The sequence below is a fragment of the Opisthocomus hoazin genome, chromosome 10 (assembly GCF_030867145.1).
Source record: "Opisthocomus hoazin isolate bOpiHoa1 chromosome 10, bOpiHoa1.hap1, whole genome shotgun sequence".
NCBI classification, from domain to species: domain Eukaryota; kingdom Metazoa; phylum Chordata; class Aves; order Opisthocomiformes; family Opisthocomidae; genus Opisthocomus; species Opisthocomus hoazin.
Genome location: NC_134423.1, coordinates 18,362,966 through 18,387,192, shown reverse-complemented (window position 1 = coordinate 18,387,192; position 24,227 = coordinate 18,362,966). Strand labels below are relative to the sequence as shown.

At 38.5% G+C, this 24,227-nt stretch overlaps 1 protein-coding gene across 1 annotated transcript in view; it reads right to left on the bottom strand.

The window, feature by feature from the left end:
- The window catches only part of WDR72 (WD repeat domain 72), a 118,057-nt gene extending 105,214 nt beyond the window's left edge, over window positions 1-12,843 (bottom strand). The window contains exons 1-6 of the mRNA XM_009940224.2: window positions 12,691-12,843; window positions 11,496-11,602; window positions 7,149-7,227; window positions 3,972-4,146; window positions 3,348-3,424; window positions 1,348-1,467 (exon numbers count right to left, since the gene is read on the bottom strand). Coding sequence (XP_009938526.2) covers window positions 1,348-1,467; window positions 3,348-3,424; window positions 3,972-4,146; window positions 7,149-7,227; window positions 11,496-11,602; window positions 12,691-12,843 — 711 coding nt within the window. The remainder of the gene's footprint in view (window positions 1-1,347; window positions 1,468-3,347; window positions 3,425-3,971; window positions 4,147-7,148; window positions 7,228-11,495; window positions 11,603-12,690) is intronic.
- Between the last annotated feature and the right edge of the window lie 11,384 nt (window positions 12,844-24,227).

Genomic DNA, 24,227 nt, shown 5'->3' with positions numbered 1-24,227 from the left:
GTTTGCTTCTTCTGACCTTCCCATTTTAAGTCAAAAAAGGTTAGACTAGGGCAACCTGGGATACTGTCTGGTTGTTCACGCTCCTAGTGGCATCATGGAGAGATTACTCATAGCCACATTTTTATAATTTAATCCAGCAGTGCAAGGAAATAGATTTCAGAATGAGAATTTCTACAAATTATTTGTACTGAATTTCTATTCATTACTTAATTTCTGGCTAATTTTCTCTATATTTTCACTACTATAGAAGTGGGTTAAGTAGCCACTCTAAACACACATGTGAATCTCTCCTATGCTACACAACTTTCTAATCAAAAAGCAAGATTATAATCTTGTTTTATTTTAAAGCTGTATAGTCATTGAAATATAAATGTTGCAAATCCAATATGTCTTATGTACCTGTAACACTGCTTTAAGCAGTAAAACGTAAGTATTGAAATGCATAATGGAGATATTAGAAGAAATGTGCACCTCTTGTGGAAAAACATTATAGAAATTCATAGAAAACAATGCATGTCACAGACTTTTCCATGAAAACCCTATCCGTTCTATATATGGAATTTCTTTATAAAAGCTCTTGTACAGACTTTTTTAAACAGCCCAAGAGAAATCTCAAGGACACCCTACATCTGTATTATTCTAAGTTGACTCAGGTGTACATGACTTTTCCGCCCTGCCCACTTCCCTCAAGCAGTGGCATTTGCGTCAGATACATACGTTACACTAACAGTTCAGGGCTGTTTTAAGCAGAATGTTATAACACAGGGAAAAAGGAATACAGAATTTTTACAATAAAGTTCAGTTTAACTAAAATTTAAAATAAATACCAGTGTCAGTAACTACATGCTGCATTTATTTGCTTACAGCTGCAAGCAAAAGTGATATAGTCTGGGGTCTTTAGTTTATCCAACTTCAATTAGTGGAACCCAGGCTATTGGCCCTGATTGAACAAAGGACCCTGGTTACTGAGGACTTGCCATCCATGATTACTGCTGTCATACTTCAACAGTTTTTGTGCATCTTCATCTCCTTTTGAAATGCACTGTGGAGGGGACTATAACACTCCCCATGCTCTGAAACTAACTAATACTTAAAGTAATCCCCTTTCTACCCCACCAATTTCATGTAAAACATTATAAGCAGAAATACATTAATAAAAAATACACACTTCATCTCAGGTAGTTAACATAAGCAGAGAAGGGATACAGCACACTATTATATCCAACAATCAGCGAATACTTTTTCTTGAAGCTGAGAAGAAAAACAAGTATCTGCATGTAAAAGTCACATAAGCTTTTATTTTTAATTTTGTTAATAATTTTGAAAGTATAATGCTCAATAATGTACCTGCCAGCATGTGGAGGCCACAACTAGAAGGAGCCTTTCCGTGTAAGTACAAAACCGTACTGCTCGACAATTTATACAGTCCAGAGATTTTGATTCCTTCTCGCACACACTTTGTCTCTCCTTTACAGCACAGAGGAAAAAAGCTGTAAGATCTATTCTACGTATCTGATCTTTTACTTTTAGGATAGAAACAAACCACTGAAAATAATGTTGTTAACAGACACTTTCAAAATGCAAAGCAACATATAATTCTTAATCAAAAGTGAGACAGGAAGACACCAGGGTTCACAAGTACCATGTAAACAGAAGACATTCAGCATGGCTCAGACCTTCATCTCGTTCAAAGAAATGATAATGAATATGGAGGACTAAAGGCAGGTCATAGATAGCATCTGCTGTAATGAATATCTGCTAAGTATTCTTCAGTCAAAAAAAAAAATAGCTACAAGAACCTACAAACTGACAGTATCAGATTCAGAATGGCTGATGAATATTCTGCCTTCCCACTCATTCTTATTGCAATCAGGACAGTCCGAGACCTATGGTGTTGTCACATGTCTTGTTTGAATTTAACACCTCTAAAAAGTAGTGGAAAAGCAATTCATTTCTTAGCTTTGTACTGCTGAATGTACAGATGTCTTAAAAAAATTATGTATTTTCACCTTTCTTCTGTGAATATCAGACTTATCAACGCCATCATGGTCAAAATAATTGTACTGGAATTATTTTTATTAATTATTAAATCACTGAAAACTGATGTTTTCTGTTTTGAAAGATACCACCAGCATCAAAGCTTCTCGAAGAGGTATGCTGGTCATGGAATTATGGCTATCAAACTGCAAACCATTCTCTCACTACTCTTTGCAGCTCCAATTAAATCCAACAGCATTTATTAAAATACTGCTCTGTAACATATGAAGTAACTGGATTGTTACCAACTCTTACTAACTCTGCACTCCTCCCTTCACAAAAGAAGGCCCCAGGCAGTAAAAGGATGGCACCACACCATATATTCTTCTCTGACATCTGTAATCACTTGTTAGTTCCCAGAATTTCTACAGCATAACAGTACTTTTTGTCCTAGAGATGCTGAAAAGACACCACGTCATGTCCCTCCCCCCCAAAAAAAAACCAAACAAAAACCCCACCACATTGCAGATAAACCAAAACACCAGTATGGTACCAAACTTGACAGACTCTCCAGAGGGGCCCGATTCTACCCATTAACAAGTAGTGCTGCGGCATGCTCTGCAGTTTGTCAAGCGAGGCAGTAATGTATTACTGATGTTCAGAGAAGACTGTTGACATTTTGCTATTTCTGTTGACGATTCATAGTACTTAGCTGTAATACTGAAGTCCCTTTGTGAATCTAGCTATGAGTTTTAATTAAACGCAAAACATCGCATTCCAGTTCTAACACTTGTGTATGTTAAGTGACAGCTGCTGATAATATTAACACAGAAAAGTTGCACAGAATAAGTGAGTTTGAAGATGGAGAAATAGGGCACTTCAGACAGCAAGAGTCTTTTCCAAGTGAAGACAGCATTGTAGGAGGCAGACAGAGGAAAACAAAGTCTAAAGGATCATTCTGAAGACAGTAACAAGGGTGAAGAGGGAGTGCAAAGGCCAACTTTGAAAAGCTTTGAGTTTAAAGGAAGGAGTGAAGGGGTTCAAAGAACAAAGTCTGTTTCCTTCTGTCCATTATCAGGACAGAAGGAAAGCATTACTACTTAAGCATCATGGAATATGGAAAGACACAAAGCCTAGGCATAGGCACTGCAGTTGTCAAGGCAAGAGCTATCCAATGGCCCAACTAATTTTAAATAGCAATATGAGGGTGTGTTTTCAGAAATTTGTGACAAAACAAATCAATTCTGGTTAGTACATATCCAGAAGCTTCTAATTTATTAATTTTTTGCTTCCAAGTATCCTTTACTTGATAATATTACTATGTTCATGTTATCATTCAAATTGCTGTTTCACACATCATACAAACTGACCTGTATGCTATTGAAAGATGAAGATAGGTCCCATACTTTAAGAACTCCAGTTACAGACACTGCAACCAATGAGTCTTCTGTGGAAAGTTAACAGTGAGATAGTCAAACAACTTCAGACAGTGCCTAACACCAGAAGAGAACATTGGCATAGACACTGGTGTTCTATACAGTATTAAAACAAGGATTCTGCAGCACACTGTTTAGCTGAAATATTAGTTTTACACAAAAATAACTAATTGGTATACAGAAATACAAAACATGCAAGTAGCGAACACTTCTTTTGTCCAATCAGATATAATTCAATAGAAGGCATAGAATAGTGATTTTGTGCCCTCTATGTCCCTGACATTACAAAATTACTTTGTACTTATTATCCAAGAAAGGAGCTGCTTACAACCCGTGTAGAGGCTGCTTGTTTTTCCTCTAAGAAACAGTAAATGACATGACCAATATTAGGAGTAATAAAAACACCGTCTTATGTGTTGTCAATGAAACATTAACATCTTGTACGTGACAGCTCTGTAAAACACGATTAGATATTAAATCTAGCAGGATTGTACTATCTAGACAAAAATATTCTATCACAATTTAACTGGCCTCCATAAATACATCTACAATGTATACCTTGAATTCTTGCAGAGTGTACAATACACATGCAATTTATCCAATCAGAAGACTGAGATGATGATAAAGTGTGAAGAACACCCAAAGTCTTAGCATCAATAATAAGAACATCTTGATATTCTCCACAACAAAGAAGCCAGCCTTCACCTGTCATTCGGAACGAGCAATGGTAATACTGCACAAGTGGAAAGAAGAGTCAGCGTACAGAGCTACACAAACATGCACACACATTTTTCACATTCAGCATGTCATACTTGGAATTGTAATCCGCACTTGTAGTATTACTAAAAAATCTACTGCATATGTGAGACCATACACAATTTTGCTAGTGACACAAGCATTTCACATACATTTATAACAATTTAATACAGGCATACAGCTTAGTGAGAGATGCTTCGTGCTGAAAGCAGTATCTGCCCTGCCTAAATATTAGGCTTTTTGGAAGCAAATAAGGTGTTAATTTTCACTATAAATTGCTAAACAATTTGGAACTCATTTCTGAGAGGCCTCATCTCTCTTCATACATTTCATAAAGCTTCAGTTATCAAAAGGTACAAACAGATGAAAAAAATCAGGCGGAAATGCAGAAGATTCATAAGAAATTTTTATTACTTTCCAGGAATAATTTCTACTCCATTATATATCCTTCATGCCCTAGCAATCAGCAGATTCATTCTTTCTGAACAATCATGCAAAGAAAAGACAGACACATAGCAAAGTATTAAGGAAGAGAGATTACAGAGGTGCAGAGTGACTGTGAAAACTTCTTTTTCGCTAGATGTTTTCTATGTGCAGGGACTTTTGAATGTTGTGTAATATCTACCCATAACGGTACACATAATTGCTATAAATGAATAAGCAACCACCTCAAATGGAATTTACCAGTACACAGTATCTTTAAAGTAAATGGAGCAATCATGTAGTCGGAGGAAAATATGATAGACCCAAAAAAATGTGCCTCATTTACTACAAGTTTTCTGTACATTGTTTTGTTTAGATAATTCTTGGTTCAGTTAACTAATTGAAGTCTGAAAACAAAAGAAGCATAAATAACTGAGAATAGGATAAGTAGTACCACAGATATTGTGATCAGAGGCAGAAATGCTTAGCAGTAGGAACCATTTGTAATTACTGTTACTCTTAAATTAGGCTTGAACTGGAAGATTTGTATAGGCAGTCCTCTGAGAAAATCCCACACTGGTTAAGATTCACACAAGGTTAAGAGCTGACCCTGGTGTTAAACTTCATTTCAAATGGCAAATATTCAGTTTGCACTGCTTGACATCTGCCATTTATAGCTGTATCACGTACACTGAACAAAAGGAACCTACTAGACCAGATAGGCTAGTATTTTAATTAAAACCTACTAAAACATTAACTAAAAGTAAAGCAACAATTCTAAATGGTGATGCTATCAAAATCAGTGTGCACTAAACCTCCCACACAATAACATTCTGTAGGAAATTGTACTCTCTCACATACTGTTACACCACAAGCAATCATTCCCCATGAATAACAACAAAACCTACAACAAAACAGGAAAACCACCACAACAAAAAAATCCCAACCCCCAAAAAACCCTCACAAAAAAAAAAACTTGACTTATTATAAATATTTGAAGGTTGCATTTTAACACTATGTTCCCCTCCTAGCTACATCTATTCATTTTCCCAACAAAGTTCTCCTGTTATATGTTCCTATTTTCCTTTAGCCATCTTGCCCAAGCTACAGAATAAAAAATCATTTTCTAGCCAAAATTAGAGTTAGCTTACTTTTCCTAAGCAAAGTAACAATTCTCTAAAAGTATTTGCTTTTCCTGCTTGAAGGAGAAGAATGAAGACTCTACCTCCGATTTCCACAAATATCCCCAAAAGGCAGATCTGTTTACTTTTCTGCAGAACTCCTCCACTTTAACTATTAAAATCTAATTCAACAACATCACGAAGCAGATCATACCACACCTCTATTGCATTATAACTGAGGCATTGTATCGTGTGTATACACAAACACATATAATATCTATATGCTCTAAACATATACACAAAAGTTATAGAAAAATAACTTCTTAACAATCAATCCTTTTATATATATATATGCACACACATATATAAAAGAATATATTAAGATGTTATTCTTCTATAATTTGTATTTGGCAATCTTCTCCAGCTTTTGCTCTTCCCCTTACCATTAACAATTGTGTTTGAATTCATCACGTCACCCAAAACAGTATCATGAAAAACAGTGTTTGTTCTGGAAGCTTTAAAACATTTGGATTCTGAATTCGGCTATAGTTTGAGTCACATGAGATCTTAGACTTCCATGATTTGGAGTCTTATTTCCACCCTAGACTTCCTCATTGAAGAAAACCAGCATTTTAACTAACCTAGGAGCCTTGAGCTGCTCTTCTACTACTATATCCAGAAATAAGCCATCTCTCTGAATCAAATACATACATGCTGGGCTCCTCAATAACACACACACACGTATTGCAAACATACCCTCACACTCCAACATCTAGATACTTAAGTGTACCTGGATAGAGTTCAAAGCAGACACTTGAAATTATATGAAGTAATACTTAAAGCAAATTGGCCTCTGAAAATAATTGATCTGTCTTGAGTTTTGCGATGAATGAAAGTGTATTTTTTGAAGTGGGGCAGAGCAGTCTTCTGGAGGTCAGCAATTAGGCATCAAAACCTTTCAAACACTTAAATAAGATCTTCAGCAGACTTCAGTCTCACAATGTTTGGCTAGATTGCTTGTACTTATAAAATACGTCATCAAAAAGCCAACATTAAACTTGACGTTTCCACGTAATTTTAACACAGGACAAAGTAAAGATTAAGACAGTTTCACTTTGCAACTCAAATGCCCAAACTTTACAATAAGTTAATTGATACTGCATTCCAGTCATCTGTGGCTTAAAAAGAACCAGTTTGATTTGATTAAGGAGTTCAGAGAAACATAGAAGTCTCAGTTCTTTTCTTAGAAGGAAATAAAAAAAAAGGAAAAATAACAGATAAAAAACGATTTATATTGTAACAGGTTTTTACTCCTATTAAGTACGTTATGAGATATACCTTTAAAATTGTATGTTTCTGAAAAATATCATGTTTAATAAAGCAAAACTCCTCTTATAATGAACAGAAACATTCCATGAAAAGTTGCTGTACTTACATAGATTGCTGTATGCCTATAGGGAAGCTTTGTGTTCTCAATGCACTGTCCACTAGTGACATTCCAGACACACATCTCCCTGCCAAAGATAACTTCATATTAATCTCTGTCATTTCCACTCAACTGGCTGGAATAATTTGTGCCAACAACTTTTTCTTTAGTGCTGTACTTAAGTGCAGCCTGGTAGCTTACGTGGCTTTTTGTTAGAGATTACTGGGTACGAAAATGTTGTGGTCATTAGCAGGGGATGACATACAGTATCTGTTTCTTTTTGTTTTGGTAATTACACCCTGATGCCTTGCAGCAAACCTGACTTTAAGGCCAGCTCTGGTCTACAACAAATTGTAGGTATACTGCCATTACAGCTCGTCAACGCGTCACTGTAACTATCTGTCTTTGGAACTACATCCTCCTGAAAATGATTCATTTCACTGAACTTCAACCACACGTTTTTGAAAAACATAATGCATCTTCTGCCACATCAGACCAGTTCTTGAGAGGAAGCACAACTTCTGTTAAGAAGAAACAGTGCCATCATGAGGCTATTCCTGAAAGCTGTTACGGATACAGCACTTGCCTCTTGACAGCCTAAATGTCTGTACAAGATTCTAGCTACACTTAACCACGTTTAATGTTCGAGAAAGACGCATTAGCCGGTCTTCCTCATCTAGACATTATTCATTGTGCTATGTGTCTAGATTACAGCAGAAACACTGTCAAATTAAATATTGTAAATGAGGTTGTATGAGGTACATTGTCACAGCTCAGCAACCAAATGTTAAACTTTGATGCTCTAAGGTTTTATTTAAACAGCAAGCATTACTTTCACAGTTGAAATAATGATTAGGATTTCTGAAATTACATTCCAAGATATTGAAGACTTAAGCAACACATAGGGGAAAAAATATTTTATCAGAAATACTACTGTGTGATTAACATTTTAATCTACACACTTTCACATTTTATGATAATCTAAAAATATTGGTTAATTTATACTTTATAGCTGAGCAAGAGCAGTGAAATCTATACATCTGTAATGTAGCATCAGAGTTGGTAGACCAGAAGTCATAACTTAAACAGAATGCTTATGCTGTCTGTTAAACATTTGAAGGCAGTGAATTTCTCCTAGTTGGGATCAGAATGACAATTACAGTAGCATAGCTAAAGCAGTAAAGTTGATACATACATGCAAACATGCACAAGTGAGATCAGAATATAACTTCAGTTTCTGCATGTTGCACTTAATTTACTGCGTGTGATAAAAAGGAGTACATGATACCACATGTTGACAAACCTGTCCTACCGTGTATGCTATATGCATGCACAGGACATCAGTGAGAACTTCTGAATCCTTATGGATTAATTTACGGATTTCCATATAAAGTACAAGAATACTGTTCAGTACTCATCCTTCTGGGATAGGTCAGTTATACAAACACCTAAGAGATTCTGAAGCGGGATGGGGGGAGAGTATCATCTGCCATACAACTTCCTCCACTCTCAGTACAAGGAGATGGAAGCTTGAAAATGGCAGGACTGAGTGATTCACAAGCCAGAAAATGCAGTTCGACAAACCCTGCGTCTCCTGAAGATGAGGCTTCCTATTTGTAATTATCTCAACTTCGTTGCAGCCTTCCAGGGATCAGTGATGGATGCTTTGCCCTTATGTATTACAAATGAGAAGTCAGCAGTAATTTGATAAAAGTGAACATTTAAAGGAGCCAGAAGACTATTCAGTCCTACCTATACACATTCCAAGCAAGCCCAATGCATCCTTCGGAGGCAGAACCTTCAGGATGTGAACAGCTCTCTGTATGGTATATCTATAGCAAAAGGCTCATTTGTTTCTTAATACTTTTCAACCCATCTTTCCGGAAATTCAGTATCTTTTCTCCTAGTATCATCTGGAAACCGTACTGCACTAACAGAACTTCAGAATTACAATGACAAATAGTTTCACCTCTGAACCCTTGAGTAGAATTGTAGGAGACCGATGTAAAACTAGCTCTGTAGACTTCTCACCCTCCCTTCTGCACATAAACCCCAAAACTGCTTACCACTATCTGTCCAGTGGCGCAATCTAACCTTTGAAGATTAAGAAGCCTGAAACAGTTAGTTCAAGTTATGCCTTTCTTATATACTCTTGATTGAGCAAGAGAATCAGAGAGATCCTAGCAGCTGGAAAGAATAAACAAGCTCCTCTGAGAAAGTGGTAGCCTTAAGGTGCTGGAAGGTGTAGTTTGAAGCACGGCAATTGACAGGAACTCTTCATGGGAAGTGGTTTTAACAGAGCTGTCCTGTCAATTGGAAAAGATGAACCCAAAATGAGAGGAGAATATCATTAAGCAGCAAGACAAAACTGTCTAAGGAAAGCCCTTAGTGAAGTAAGAAGCTACCCCTAACTACTTTCAACAGCTGAAATCCGGAACAGATGGGCTTCAGACCCCAGCTGAAAAGATCATCAAATATTCAGAGAACAAAAAAAAAAAAAAAAAAAAAAAAAAAAAATTCTTGAACACTAACCTAGCAGAACTGCAGAAGTTAGTTTGACTCAAGTGATGGGCCAAGTCACAGCAAACACACAGGAGAAAAGCTGGAAGATCAGGAGCCTCTATGAGGATGCACTCCAAAATAGCACTTCAGATTTAAACAAACACAAGGAACATATATGCCTTTTATTCAAGGGTAGTCTTTTCTGTGCTTCCATACATACTCACTGAGCAAGCATAACCTGGATGAGAGTACATTAGCCTCTTACACTAATTCAATTCTCAAGACTGAGCTCAGGAAGGAACAGAAGAAAGCACCATGTTATTAAAATGCTTCTGAACCTGCTGATTCCTTCCAATAGTCCCTTATTCTCCCTTTGAATGGCACCTATCTGACCCTCTGAACAATTCATTCTCCCAACTACTAACTGGATATCTGAATCTGCCATACCCTTCTGCTGTCCACAAGATGAGCTCTTCGTTAGACTATTGTATATAAGCAACACAGTCATTATCCTAAGTATCACAGGATCACAGAATGGTAGGAGTTGGAAGGGACCTCTGTGGGTCATCTAGTCCAACCCCCTTGCCAAAGCAGGGTCACCTACAGCAGGCTGCACAGGACCTTGTCCAGGCGCATCTTGAATATCTCCAGAGAAGGAGACTCCACAACCTCCCTGGGCAGCCTGTTCCAGTGCTCCGTCACCCTCAGAGGGAAGAAGTTCTTCCTCATGTTCAGACGGAACTTCCTCTGCTTCAGTTTGTGCCCGTTGCCCCTTGTCCTGTCGCTGGGCACCACCGAAAAGAGTTTGGCCCCATCCTCCTGACATCCACCCTTGAGATATTTGTAAGCATTTATTAGGTCCCCTCTCAGCCCTCTCTTCTTCAGGCTGAACAAGCCCATCTCCCTCAGCCTTTCCTCATAGGAGAGATGCTCCAGTACCCTCACCATCCTTGTAGCCCTCCGCTGGACTCTCTCCAGTTAACTCCTCATCTTTCTTGAACTGGGGAGCACAGAACTGGACACAGTACTCCAGATGAGGCCTCACTAGGGCAGAGTAGAGGGGAAGAAGAACCTCCGCCGTCCTGCTGGCCACCCTCCTCCTAATGCATCCCAGGATCCCATTAGCTTTCTTGGCAGCTAGGGCACACTGTTGGCTCATGGTCAACCTGTTGTCCACCAGCACTCCCAGGTCCCTCTCCACAGAGCTGCTCTGCAGCAGTTCTGCCCCAAGCCTGTACTGATGCATGGGGTTGTTCCTCCCCAGGTGCAGGACCCTGCACTTGCCCTTGTTCAACTCCATCAGGTTCCTCTGCGCCCAACTCTCCAGCCTGTTCAGGTCACGCTGAATGGCAGCATAGCCTTCTGGTGTATCCACCACTCCTCCCAATTTTGTGTCATCCACAAACTTGCTGAGGGTACACTCTTAACTCTTCATCCAGGTCATCGATGAAGCAGTTGAACAAGACTGGGCCGAGTACTGACCCCTGGGGACACCACTAGCTGCAGGCCTCCAGCTAGACTCAGTGCCACTGATGACAACCCTGTGAGCTCTGCCATTCAGCCAGTTCTCAGTCCACCTCACCAACCACTCATCCAGCCCACACTTCCTAGGCTTCCCTAGGAGGATGCTATGGGAAACCGTTTCGAAAGCCTTGCTGAAGTCTAGGTAGACAACATCCACGGCTCTCCCCTCATCTACCCAGCCAGTCATGCCATTGTAGAAATCTATCAGTAGTAGCTGCCATACTTTTCATACTATGGATTAAAAACCTTCTGCCAAACACAGAATCTGACCTACACTTGCCATACATTTAATGATTTAAGAAATGAATAATTGAATATTCAGTTACCTACCCATTTTCAGTAGCACTTACTACGTATGGTTGTTTCTCAAACTCTCTTGCTTTTGCCAAACAAGTTACAGAAGCAGTATGGCCAAAGAGAATTTCTTTAGATGAAACCTAGGAGAATAATACAACAGTTTAACTTAAACATAATATTTTCCGTATAAACTAAGGAGATCTAAAAGCAAGAGAACAGTACTTGTAGATGCTGATATTAATAAGTAATTGTCAATCTGCTTTATATTCTTATGTTCTTCAGCCATATTTCTGGAATGTACAAAGATGTGGATTAATTATGCAGTTTGCATAAAGTACAGTCTTTGTATTCACTGCAGTCTAAAAATTGCACCTTCCGAAGAATTTATAGAGCGTCAAATGTTATAAAATAGGCAATGTGCAGAATATCTCTGGCCTCCACTCAACAACATGCAGAGTGAAGTGGGGAACTGATATAGCAAAGCTCTTCAGCATGCATTTCATATGACATGTTTAAGTAATCCCTTTGATTAGCTTCACTGCAAGCAAAGACCTTAACGGAAAAAGGTAGCCCCACAGCAGTGCAAACTAAGTTTCAAGATATATTTGAGCACAAACAGGGCAGCCTAATCCAAAAACAAAAAAAAGAACCACAGTTCTAAGAACACGGAATAAAAAATTGGAACTGCTTTGACATTCTTTCCATTCTCTGGAAAATAAATATGAAACAGTCAACACAATAGCAATAATATGCCAGGAGGTTTGCAGTGTAATTATACCAGAAATATATATTTCATCTTACTACTTCCATGTTTCTACGAAGTCTTCCAATGTTAACCTGGTAGAGAGCTCTGGTTTTATAAATAGATATTTTTTCCTTAAATGACAGGCCATGTCAGCAATGGATTTAAAAAAAAAAAAGAAAAAAATTTACAAGATAGGAATCATGGCAATTTTTTATGTTTACTTATTGTCACTACTGACATCATACAATCTCAAATTATAATCCACAGGTTATGATAATCTATGAAAAAATTTCCGAAGTCTGCAAATACCTGGTTGCTTATATAGGCATTTCAATATTTTTTGCTTCATGAATTTCCTACAACAAGTACCACACTCTCTTTAGAACTTAATCTAAGTAAGTGCAAGTCTGGATAATCCCATCGTTCATAATAAAGGATAAAATTCCAATCTATTTGGCAGACTGTAGCACAGTGGACACAAACCTTTAATTCTGATGAAAGATCCCAGAGACATATTTGTCCTTCCTGACTTCCCGTAACTATAGTCTGCTGGTCATCTGTAATCATAATAGCAGTGATGCTGTGAGAGGGAGCTATTTCCCCCCACACTGCCACAGCTTGTAGTGACACTTTCATAGTCAGCACCTGAAAACAGAAACAAGTTATGATGATTCTGAGAAACACAAAATGTAAGAAAAAACAACTAAAAAAAGGCCATTTAATTAACATCTGAAAAGTGGAGCTACAAAATACTACTGCAAAAAATTTGATGAGGCACTGAAACATTTTCTAGCTGTTTGCAACATCACACTAACACTTTCATTAAGATTGCTATCCACTAATAGCTTAAATATACAGCAGGACAGTGAAGTGCCATTATTTTAACTCTAGGAAGTATCAAATAGGACCAGAGTTACCAGGAACCAGTACAATCACAATGCTGAAGTATCAGGAACAGGAGTCATGCTGCCCCACACAACCTGGCTGAGCTCCAATAGGCCCATGTCACTAAGTCTTCTTCCTAATTTTGGTTGGTGGAGCATACGATGCCTCCCCTGTTCCCTCCAACCAGCAGTGCTGCTCATTCTCAGCAGCCAACTGCTGGAGCACGGAGATGGCATGGGAGCGGGGTGTCAATAAAGAGTCTGCGGGTCCTCTCTGGATGAGGCAAAAGAAAGAGGCAATAGGGCTGAAAGGAGAGAATAGACAAGTGACGGGTCAGGAATGAAGAGACAGACGAGGTCCAGAACAGCAAAGCACTACAGCCACAAGCATTCAGTGACATCTCCTAGAGATAAGACTCAAAAGAAAGGTGGAAGCAGGGTTGCAAGCTGGGAAACAGGGAGAATGAACAGACTCCAATCATGAGTCCCTTGTCCAAAAACTTATCGTATAATAGATTTCAGTCACTAATGCAAAAAAATTGATATAATGGGATTGTCCAAAATGACTACTGGTCATTAGTTAATTCAATACAGATTCTTGTGAACCGCAGTTCCAGGAAACTATTCCAATGTCTGTTCAACCACCAGTACTTTTAAAATATCCTAAAATTCTCCTTATTAAAAGAGTTCTGCTTCTCTTGTTTTTAAATTTGATGCCTGTTCTTTTCAAAACCACCTCTGCTTGCTAGCTGGATAATGTACTTGTTTTACTTCAAACAAAAGCTTTGAAAAAACTGCTCAGTCACCTCACAAGCCTTCTCTCACATTGTTTGCTGTTCAAATTCCCATCTTCATAAGTGTCTAACATATTTCTAGAATATTCCAAATAAAAAACCAGTACGTATCTGACTATAAAAAATTTGCCATTGTAACAGTCAACTCACCTAAAAAAAAAAAAATCATGTATGTCTTGTTGCTAAGACTTTTCAGGGGACCTAGTAACAGGCCCAACAAGAATGTCTCCTCTACATCAACTTTTGTGGGTTTATCACTAAAACCAGACACAGACAAGCAATACCTTTAGCATCTGTGTCTTTACATCAAAGAACCCTACACTAAGCTGCCAGTGTCTACCTTAGCCCAAATGCAAACAATTCCCATATACATGTCAGCTGTATCAAAACCTCCAAATTATTAACTTGAGTATACAATAGCCTCCAGCCATCCTTCCCTGTATCTTACAATGGGTTTTCTCTCCATTTTTCCAGAAAGCCTGTATAGAAGTTTCTGAAGCATCTCTGTTTACCTCCCTTCCAGCTTTCTGGACAATGTGCCAGAAGGTTGACATCACCTGCTTCTGACTGTTGTCAGGGATGGAGAAGGGTATGAACTTGACTTGCAGCACTGAAGTGACTCCTCTGAAAACCAAAATTCTCTTAAACTTTACTGAGGGCAGTTTTGACTACCACCAGCACGCAGGTGATTGACAGACAGCTGACAAATATTGAGCAACATCAAGAATGTCTGAATATGTCAACACGTTATCCCCAAGTACGAGTGAACATGAAGAAACAGATTTTAAGCTCTTCAGATGCACCCTTGTCTAGGGTCACTTAAATAAACAAATATTTTAACTATCCTTTTCAAAATACTGTACATCACCCACTTCTCCAAACAGCAATAATACCATTGAAGAGATATTTCAGAGCAGCTGCTTTGCAGCCACTAAGCAAAATTCGTCTTTCGGAAAAGGTGCACTCTTATTTGTCCTGGAGAAAACAGAGACAACAGAGCCCTTAGCAAGTCCTTAGCAAAGGTATTTAAAGTGAAACAGGTGCCAGTAACAAGGTGCTAGAACAGTGCAGTTGTGAGAGGTCAGCCAAAAGACACCACAGTAAAGCTGAAATCTTGTGAGAAGAGACAGGAATTGGGTAGAACAAAATGCATGGCAGCAGATAACAGTCAGCCAAATGAAATAATATAGGAATGATGCAAAGTGGCATGAAGAGGAGTTCCTCTGATAATTCAGAGAAGACCACAGCACAGAAACAGAACACAGAAGCCACCTTTTAAGCTATGTTTAAAGAAACTGATACAAACCACTGCTAAATCCAGCACAGTAGCAGCAGAAAGCAGGGACAAGACACAAGATATCTTTGTTAGCACTAATCAAAGCCTTAAGTGACACAGACTGGTCTTGCCTCCTGACAAGAACATGAGATGAAGGGCTCAGCTACTGAGAAAAAGGGCTGAAAGTACTTGTATGGCAGACTATCCAGGTCCTGCCATACAACCTCAGCCAGAATGTCAAAGGCAGAGGAAGAAGGATCTGAGAGCAAATAAATTGACGTGAAGATCTTATTCGGCTAAATCACATTTAATTTCATTTTAAAGTTCTTTGTGAGCATATTGCAAAATATTGAGAGATGTTATTGATCTCATCTTTAGAATTTGACTTTTCTAAAACTTACTTTTTAAATCTCTAGTCGTGTGAAGTATTATGCCTACTGGTGAACACTGAAGTCCTTTTCTCCTCCAGTTTATGTCCTAAAATGAAAGTTGTTCTAGACAAACTTTTATGTTTTTAGGTATCAGCTAAAGAAAGAAAACTCACCATTTTTATAGGGTTTATAAAATTGTGTCTGCCAAGTTAACAGTTTGATAATCCAAATCCTGGGTCTTTAAATGCATTTTCTTGCATATCCTGTTACACTTGTGCCATGGGAGTGTTCAATTAGTGTAAAACACCATATGGCAGCAGAATTCAGGTTTGTACTGCATTGAATATGAAGTCATAAATTACATTTTCTTGTAAAAAGCACAGAATCAAGATCAATATTCTTAGCAGCAGACCTACTGCTGAGCAAGTGATGAGTAACAGAGAACTCAGAAAGACAATCAACAGAAGTTAAAACCAAAACAAATTGATAGAATTTGCTAATGTATAGATGATCTATTTGCACACAGTTGTTCTAGATCTCCATGAGTGTCATGAATTAATAAACAGCTACTAGTATGGATAAAACATTGGTTATCTAAGAGAATTAATTTAGACTGGATAAAACATTGGTTATCTAAGAGAATTAATTTAGACTGAAATATTACAAGAACATTTTGTACTTTTTCCTTCATTTATGACTGAAGCATAAGAGAAACAGCAAACAGAAGGTATCTGAACTTCCATGTTAATATAACAGTCCTTACCTTTTTTCCCCCCCTCTTGCCTCTTGGGTAACTTTTCTTTTGGATTAAGATATTTTGATGTACAAAATAAGCATTATGCATGAAAGCTTTGCTTCTAAGAATACCATGACTTCCCTAGAAATACTGCATACTCACATGTACATGCTCACATTTTGTCTGACAATATTTAGTTTTATCAAAGCTATTTCATGATGCTGATGGTACCTTGAGCAAACTTTTTTAATAAAATCGACAGATATTTATCAGACTGTTCCTTTAAAAGGTAAAATTTGCTTCCACAAAGTCAAATATTGCCCAAGGCATATCTTAGCTGCATGTAGCTTATCAGCGCATGTCAAATTCCTCCAGCTCTGCCCACTCGAGCACGTCTGATTCACAGCATTAACCCATAATTCAACTTCACATCAAGTTCCTCAATCCTACTCCCCATTTCTCCCCTATTACAACCTAATAAATTTCTTTGTTTGTCCTGCCCATATGATGAAACTGTCAAAAAGAACTCCCTCTTGACTGTAAAAAATTCTCTGTTCTTAGTTAAAAACATACCATTTCATCCCACCACTAACTTGTCACATCTCCACCATTCTCTCTTTAGTTCTATTGAACACTCTTCACACGGAAACCATACCACAAACCTCTGTTAACTTGGAAAATTATCCCAGTTTGCACAGCCTCAAGGACTTTGGCTGTACTACTTTAGCAACTCTGGACCATTTGTACAGTATTCAAGTTTCATCTGGAAAGCTGAGTACACCACCTTTTATTCTGCAGAAGCCGTAAGATTTTTAAAAGTCTAGTCAAAAGCTTTAATGGTCCAGAGAGCAGGAGGTCTGACCTTGAATGCCTTTCTAAGTACATATTAATGCAAGGGCTTTTCCTCATCACTCAGCTTTTTTGACTGGGACTGGTCATGAACCAAGCAGAATGAAAAAGGTCAGGTTATACCATAAAGAAACAGTGCCATCATAGCTCAACATATGCATTCCCCAGAGCCCTAATTCCAATACAGTAAGCATATCTTAACTGCCTCCTCTACCGACCTTAAAAAAATTTGTTAGCTTCTCTATCAGGATCATCTCAGACCTTCCAATCACTGCCACATAATTACTGCTTAACCTCGAGCACACATCTCTGTACTGCATTTTCTCAAGATAAAAATTATAATCCTAAGGTAGGTGGTTTGGAAACATACAGGTTAGAATGCAAGAGTTGCTTAGGTCTTCGGAGCATGCATGCACATGTGCTCACAGAGATTTGAAATGAAAATTCTGGGTTTGTTTTGCCCCCACTGAATTTTGCAACTCACATTCCCTGTTGGTCCTTGCGCGTACATGCAGAGTTCGCTCAAAAGCGTAAAGTAAGCTTTCCAGTACGAAACTTCCTGAACAACATTAAACTATTAACCACAATTAGAAGAATCACATTTCTTGACAAAGAAAATACGTATCCTGATTTTTAAATTAATTCAGATTTCGCCAGTTCTCACATACACCAAAGTCCTTAAAACTAAGAACTGAACTTCCCAGAGACCTAATCTCCAGCAGTTCACATAACAAAGCACTGGCTGTCACAGAAAACTCCTCCTTATATCCACAGCCCATAACAAAAGCTACCAAACAGGAATTTATAGCTTATTTATAGAAGCAGAAAAAGCTTTGCACAATACAAGATCACCCTACAGGTAACAGTCAACCTGCCAAATAAACTTTTCTGAATTTATGTTCATACTTATTTCATGTTTCCTGTGCATCCTAAACTATAAATACAAGATCAGTTGTTTCAAAGACCAGTTAAATGAGTGGCAATCAGCATGGGCACAAAAAGATGCACAAATTGGCTTACACCCCTGAAAATATTCAGAGATTAGCATCATTTAACTGTTTGTATTTGACTACAAACTCAAATAGTTGACAAAAAACAACAACAAAACAGGATAGATGGGCCAAAACAATTTTAAACAATTATTGACAATTTTGTAAGAGCGGCATACATCTCAGTCCAGCAAAATTCTATTTGCCCGGGCTTCAATATTCTTGATGGCCAAATAAAATAATGTACGTTCCCCACACACTCCTCTTTAGATTCATCATTGTAGTAAAGCGTTATGAAGTAAATTTTAGGCAGAGCTTGGTGGGTTTTCATGACAAATTCTTAAGGTTTGTGTGTTCCTAACCTATCTCATCCTCCTATTTCTGTCTATTCTTTGGTTTTATCTGACATTATTTCTTACTCTCTATATACGAAAACAAAAGTTCTATCAATATTTTTTGTACTGTTAGTAAAAATCTCATTATTTTCATTAAAAAGAGCTTTGACTTGTAGTCTACTGGTCTATTCTACATTGCTTTCACAACTTTCTCAATTTACTTTATGATGTACACGTTGCACTCTCCTTAAGGATGTTGTATATTATCTCTGGTAATCAGCAAAGATAAAACCTCTACCGAACTAAAAAATTACATTCACCCACTGTCCACAATACATAGCAAGTCCACCTAAGAGGCATAAATAATAAAATATATTGCATTTACAATATCATTGGTAAAAGTATCTGAAGGACAAAATCTAAAGATACAGAAATGCCATAGTGCTGTCTTTGTAAGCCTGCAGACATTGATGCTCATTATGCTGCTCACAGATTTGCTATTTATATAAGTTGCTATTCAGAAGCCTATTGTGTGAATGAATCTGAAAACACAGGTCAACAATACTTTGCAATTTGTGAAGCAGCAGGGTAAATGCACATTTGTATAGGTGAAAGCAATGGCATAAATTAGGAAAGCGAAATACAATGCTGAGAAAGATGTTTAACAGAGAAATGGAAATAGAATGGAGATGCAGAGGCTACAGGGGAGAAGGCAGGGTGTGTAATGTAGGAAAAGGAAAAAGAAGATATATGAGGCTGGGTAAGTGAAAAGAGAATAACAACCAAATAAGTGACATTACAGACAGCAAGATAAGGGCAACAAAAAGACAACTGAAGTAATTAATAGTAAAAAGTAAAACAGTGAAAGATTTATCAAGAAATCTTTAAAAATATAATTAAAAACTAGTTCTTATTTAGCACATCATACAAGATGCTCCTTTAAGATGCAGAGTCTGCTCTCTGTGGGTACAGCAGCAAAAATATTTCTGTATTTTAAATATTTTAGTGAATATATCTAATCAGATAGCAGGCAACAAGTAAAATATTCCAGTAACCAACATTTCTATTCTATGTCTCACTTCCTCATAGAATCATAGAAAGTTTTGGGTTGGAAGGGACCCCTAGAGGTCATCTAGTCCAACCCCCCCACAGCGAGCAGGGACACCACTAACTAGATCAGGTTGCTCAGAGCCCTGTCCAACCTGGTCTTGAGTGTTTCCAGGGATGGGGCCTCCACTACCTCTCTGGGCAACACGTTCCAGTGTTTCACAACCTTCATTGTGAAGAATTTCTTCCTTATATCCAGCCTAAACCTACCCTGTTTTAGTTTAAAACCATTACCCCTCGTCCTATCACTGTTGTCTCTACTAAAAAGATTGTCCCCATCTTTCCTATAGGCTCCCTTTAAGTACTGAAAGGCTGCAATCAGGTCTCCCCGCAGCCTTCTCTTCTCCAGGCTGAACAAGCCCAACTCTCTCAGCCTGTCCTCACAGGAGAGGTGCTCCAGCCCTCGGATCATTTTTGTAGCCCTCCTTTGGACCCGCTGCAACAGTTCCATGTCCTTCTTGTGCTGAGGGCTCCAGAGCTGAACGCAGTACTCCAGGTGAGGTCTCACCAGAGCAGAGTAGAGGGGCAGAATCACCTCTCTCGACCTGCTGGCCACGCTTCTCCTGATGCAGCCCAGGACACGGTTGGCCCTCTGGGCTGCCAGCGCACATTGCCGGCTCATGTCCAGCCTTTCGTCTATCAGTACCCCCAAGTCCCTCTCAGCAGAGCTGCTCTCGATCCTTTCATCCCCCAGCCTGTATTGATAGCGGGGATTACCCCGACCCAGGTGTAGGACCTTGCACTTGGCCATGTTGAACCTCATGAGGTTCACACAGGCCCACCTCTCCAGCTTGTCCGGGTCCCTCTGGATGGCATCCCGTCCTTCTGGTGTCTCGACCGTACCACTCAGCTTGGTGTCATGTTTTAATATATTCTGCCAGAACCCTGAGTAAACCACACCTTTTCCTCTACTTGGCTTTTCCCAGCTCCATCCTGGAGACCCTGTCTGCCACTGCACTTCCAGCTCAAGATGTAATGGGACTTCCCTCAAGACCTGCCAGGGCTACACTCTAGTTGGCCGGAGGAGTCACTGTTGAGTGACACCCAGATCTCCCCCAGGGTGTGAATGTACTGCTTGTGCAGTCCAATGGCGCAAGAGACTGGGACCAGGAATCAATACAAGCCATTTTAACTAGCAAGAACCACCTAGTAATACCTTGTTTGTATTTCTTGAACGAGTGACACAAGAAACACTTATTTCATTCCACACAATAATTCACCACAATCAGAAGGAGCACAGTAAGGGCAACACCATCTCCGAGCTGCTGATTACATCAAAGGTTTGCAGCACAAATTCAATTTTATGATGTTAATCTCAGCCTGCCACTCAGAAATTTTCTCCAAGGGATATGATTTTTCTCTGGATTTCATTTTAAGAATGATTTTCTTCTTCTACAATCAATAAAGTTATGTTTTCATCAAAAGACTCTATCTTAGCAGAATTCAATTGTCCATCTCAAAACCTTTTGGTGACACAATATTAATTAAAATAGTTTATGTTGCACCTAAGCTGAAAAATGTGGCAGTGAAAACATCAACAAGTCAGAACACTTGTGCTTTACAGACTGTCATGAGGTACAGCAGAATAATCTTTACTTCCTTGAAGTTACTGTTTTACTCTGTAAACTGTTACATTATTTTAAGCTTGCTAGAAAAGTATCATGAGATATTCTTTTACCAAGCAGAAAACTTAAAAATGCATGCAAAAATATAAATTCCCACTTTCTTTCACTGTCATTAAAGGCTTCAACAACAACCAACGTTATAATAGCTGTTTAAACATGTTAGACAACAATTAATGCATGTGAGCTAGCTAACTTGGTTTTAAATCACATATATCAAGGATCCTGTATATACATGTCCTGGTTCCAGCCGGGACAGAGTTAATTTTCTTCCCAGCAGCTAGTATAGAACTCTGTTTTGGACTTTGTATGAGAACAACATTGGTAACATACTGATGTTTTAGTTGTTGCTAGGTAATGCTTATACTAAGTCATGGACTTTTCAGCTTCCTGTACTCCACCAGGTGAGGAGGTGCACAAGAAGCCAGGAGGCTGCACAGCCAGGACAGCCGACCCAAACGGACCAAAGGGATATTCCATACCATGCGATGTTATGCTCAGTATTTAAACTGGGGAGGGGTGGCAGGGGGCAAGGATCACTGGTCAGGGACAGGCTGGGCATTGGCCACCAGATGGTGAGCAATCGCATTGTGCATCACTTGTGTATTCCTTACTATTATTATTTTCTGTTCCTTCACTGTCCTGTTAAACTGTCTTTATCCCGGCCCATGAGTTTTACCTTTTTTTTTTTTTTTTTTTTTTTTTGATTCTCCTCTTCTCCTCCCCCATCCCACCGGTGACACGGGAAAGGAGTGAGCAAGCAGCTGTGTGGTACTTAGTTGCCAGCTGGGGCTAAACCATGACAACATAACAAAGTTTACTGGAAAAAGAAATACACTATACATGCATATTTGAAGCCATAAAGGATGTCTTTAAAGAAAAAAAAACAAACATGGATTTGTTTTTACTGTCTGAAACAGTGTCTGAATGTCCTAACAACTACAGGAATAGTTTTCTACAGGAAATGAAGTGTTGCTTCAGCACTATACAGAACTACATACATGTGAATTATCTGCCACCTCCAAAGCCTTGAGCATACAAACAGTATCACCGAAGTCACCTTCAGTGGAGTTACTCATATTCAAATTGTGAAATGCTTTGCTGAAGCACAGCTTTTAATCAGATCTTCAGACATTCACTCATCAATTCTTACAGGAAAGCACACATGACAGAGGAGGGCCATCAGTTTCTGCAGAATGTAAGCTTTGATTACTACAAAATTGCATCTCACTGACTTAAAGTCAGGTTTTAACCTTGGTTTTATATACACCAAGTCATGCCTAGCTTTATCGAAAGTAATAGTCTTCCATGTCAGAAAATACTGCTTCCTTATGCTAGTATAGCTCCTTACATTTTCTGAATTATAATTGTCTTCTGAGCAGAGGCACATTTACGTTCTTTAAAGAGTCAATGATCCCAACATAATCCCCCAGCAATCAAAAGGTCTACTAAGGTGGTGTCAACTCCAAGTTTATGGCCTACATAACTTGGAAAGTGTAGAGACTAATAAACTTTAAATCTGTGTCAAGACTTCCCATAGATGCAAGCAAAAGACACATGTAATCTACAAGAGCTTTGATCGACTTTCATTTTTATGAAGTATCACAGATTCTTTAATGAATAAGTCATGATTAAGCCTACAGAATTAATTCTTATGTGCACTGCTTTAACACAAACGATATCAAATCTGGTAAGGTCAAGGTACATGAAACCTAAATAATTTAGAAAAACCTCAAACTGAGAGGCAGTGAATATGCGTCAAAGCTTTAAGTCACTCATTTTGTCTTCCTTAAGTGACCTTGAACTCATTTGAGATTAAAAGCCCCTGTCGATTAGAGAGGTGATGTTTTTGGTTCAGCTACACTGTACTCTGGAATGTTTAAATAACAAACAAAACCAGATGCTGGAAATAAAACATCTAAAACATTTCATCAGCCTTCAGTTTTTGGATAGCGATGTAATAATCGCTAAAGAGGGGTGCAATCAAGTGCATCATAGTAAGGACTTCCAAACTCTGATAACAAGAACTCCTTATTTTTCCATTTTGCTCTTTGGATACTCTTAATTACCAAACAGGCCTCTATGCAGTGTTCTTCGCTACAGGGCATGCAACTGTTTACTGTAAACAACCCTGAACGATTTATTATATATACACAGTCAAATCTACTTTAGTAAAAAGACACTGTTTATTATAAAGCAGAATCAAAGTCCAAAACTGATTCAATGCATTGCAATGTGTGGACTGCAGTTTCTCTTACATGGAACTTCTCATTTTAACACTGAAAAACTTTTAATGAGAACAACCTGCCCTTGTCATGTAATCAATCCCACCAACTGACACAAACCTTTTGAGCAGAACTGGCTCACCACAACAGCTGTTTTGCAAGGAGTATTCCCAAGAGATCACAGTTCTGTACTGGTGGCCATTACTGTTATGCTAAAATTTCATTATATATTAAGAAAACACTGCTACTGTTCCTAGCAGTAACTAGAAAAGTAATCACAACAGCAACACTCTCACGGCTCCAAGAGAACCATCCTGATTAATTCTGTAATTAAGCGAGTCTCAAAAATCTCTAACCAGAACTATTTTCAAGAGAAATTGGAACTGCTGTAAAACAAATAAATTTATTTCTACTCTAAGGTTTTTCATTTACTCAATGAGGCATCACTAAAACGACACAAAAGCATCTTCCCATTTCAACGAGCTAATATTTTCAACCAAGGTGTCCTCACATCACTGCTTTTCTCCTAGAAGTCCACTAAGTATATTCTAAAACAACTGATGGAATATATATAATAGATACTATATATATCCCGGCATTATTACCTTGTAATCAGAAGTCTCAGACATCTAACATCAGATATCAAAGTTGAAATAGAAAGAAGTTACGTAGCTGATGCTAAACGTATAGGGGCGCAAACAGAACTCGAAGAAACTTAGATGAAATTTGCGCAAAGTAAGAAAGAACAAGCCAAACAGGCCTCGCGCCGACCAGAAGAGCTCTGCAGTACCCAAGGTGACCGCAGCGCTCGGCCGGGGCAAACGCCAGCCCC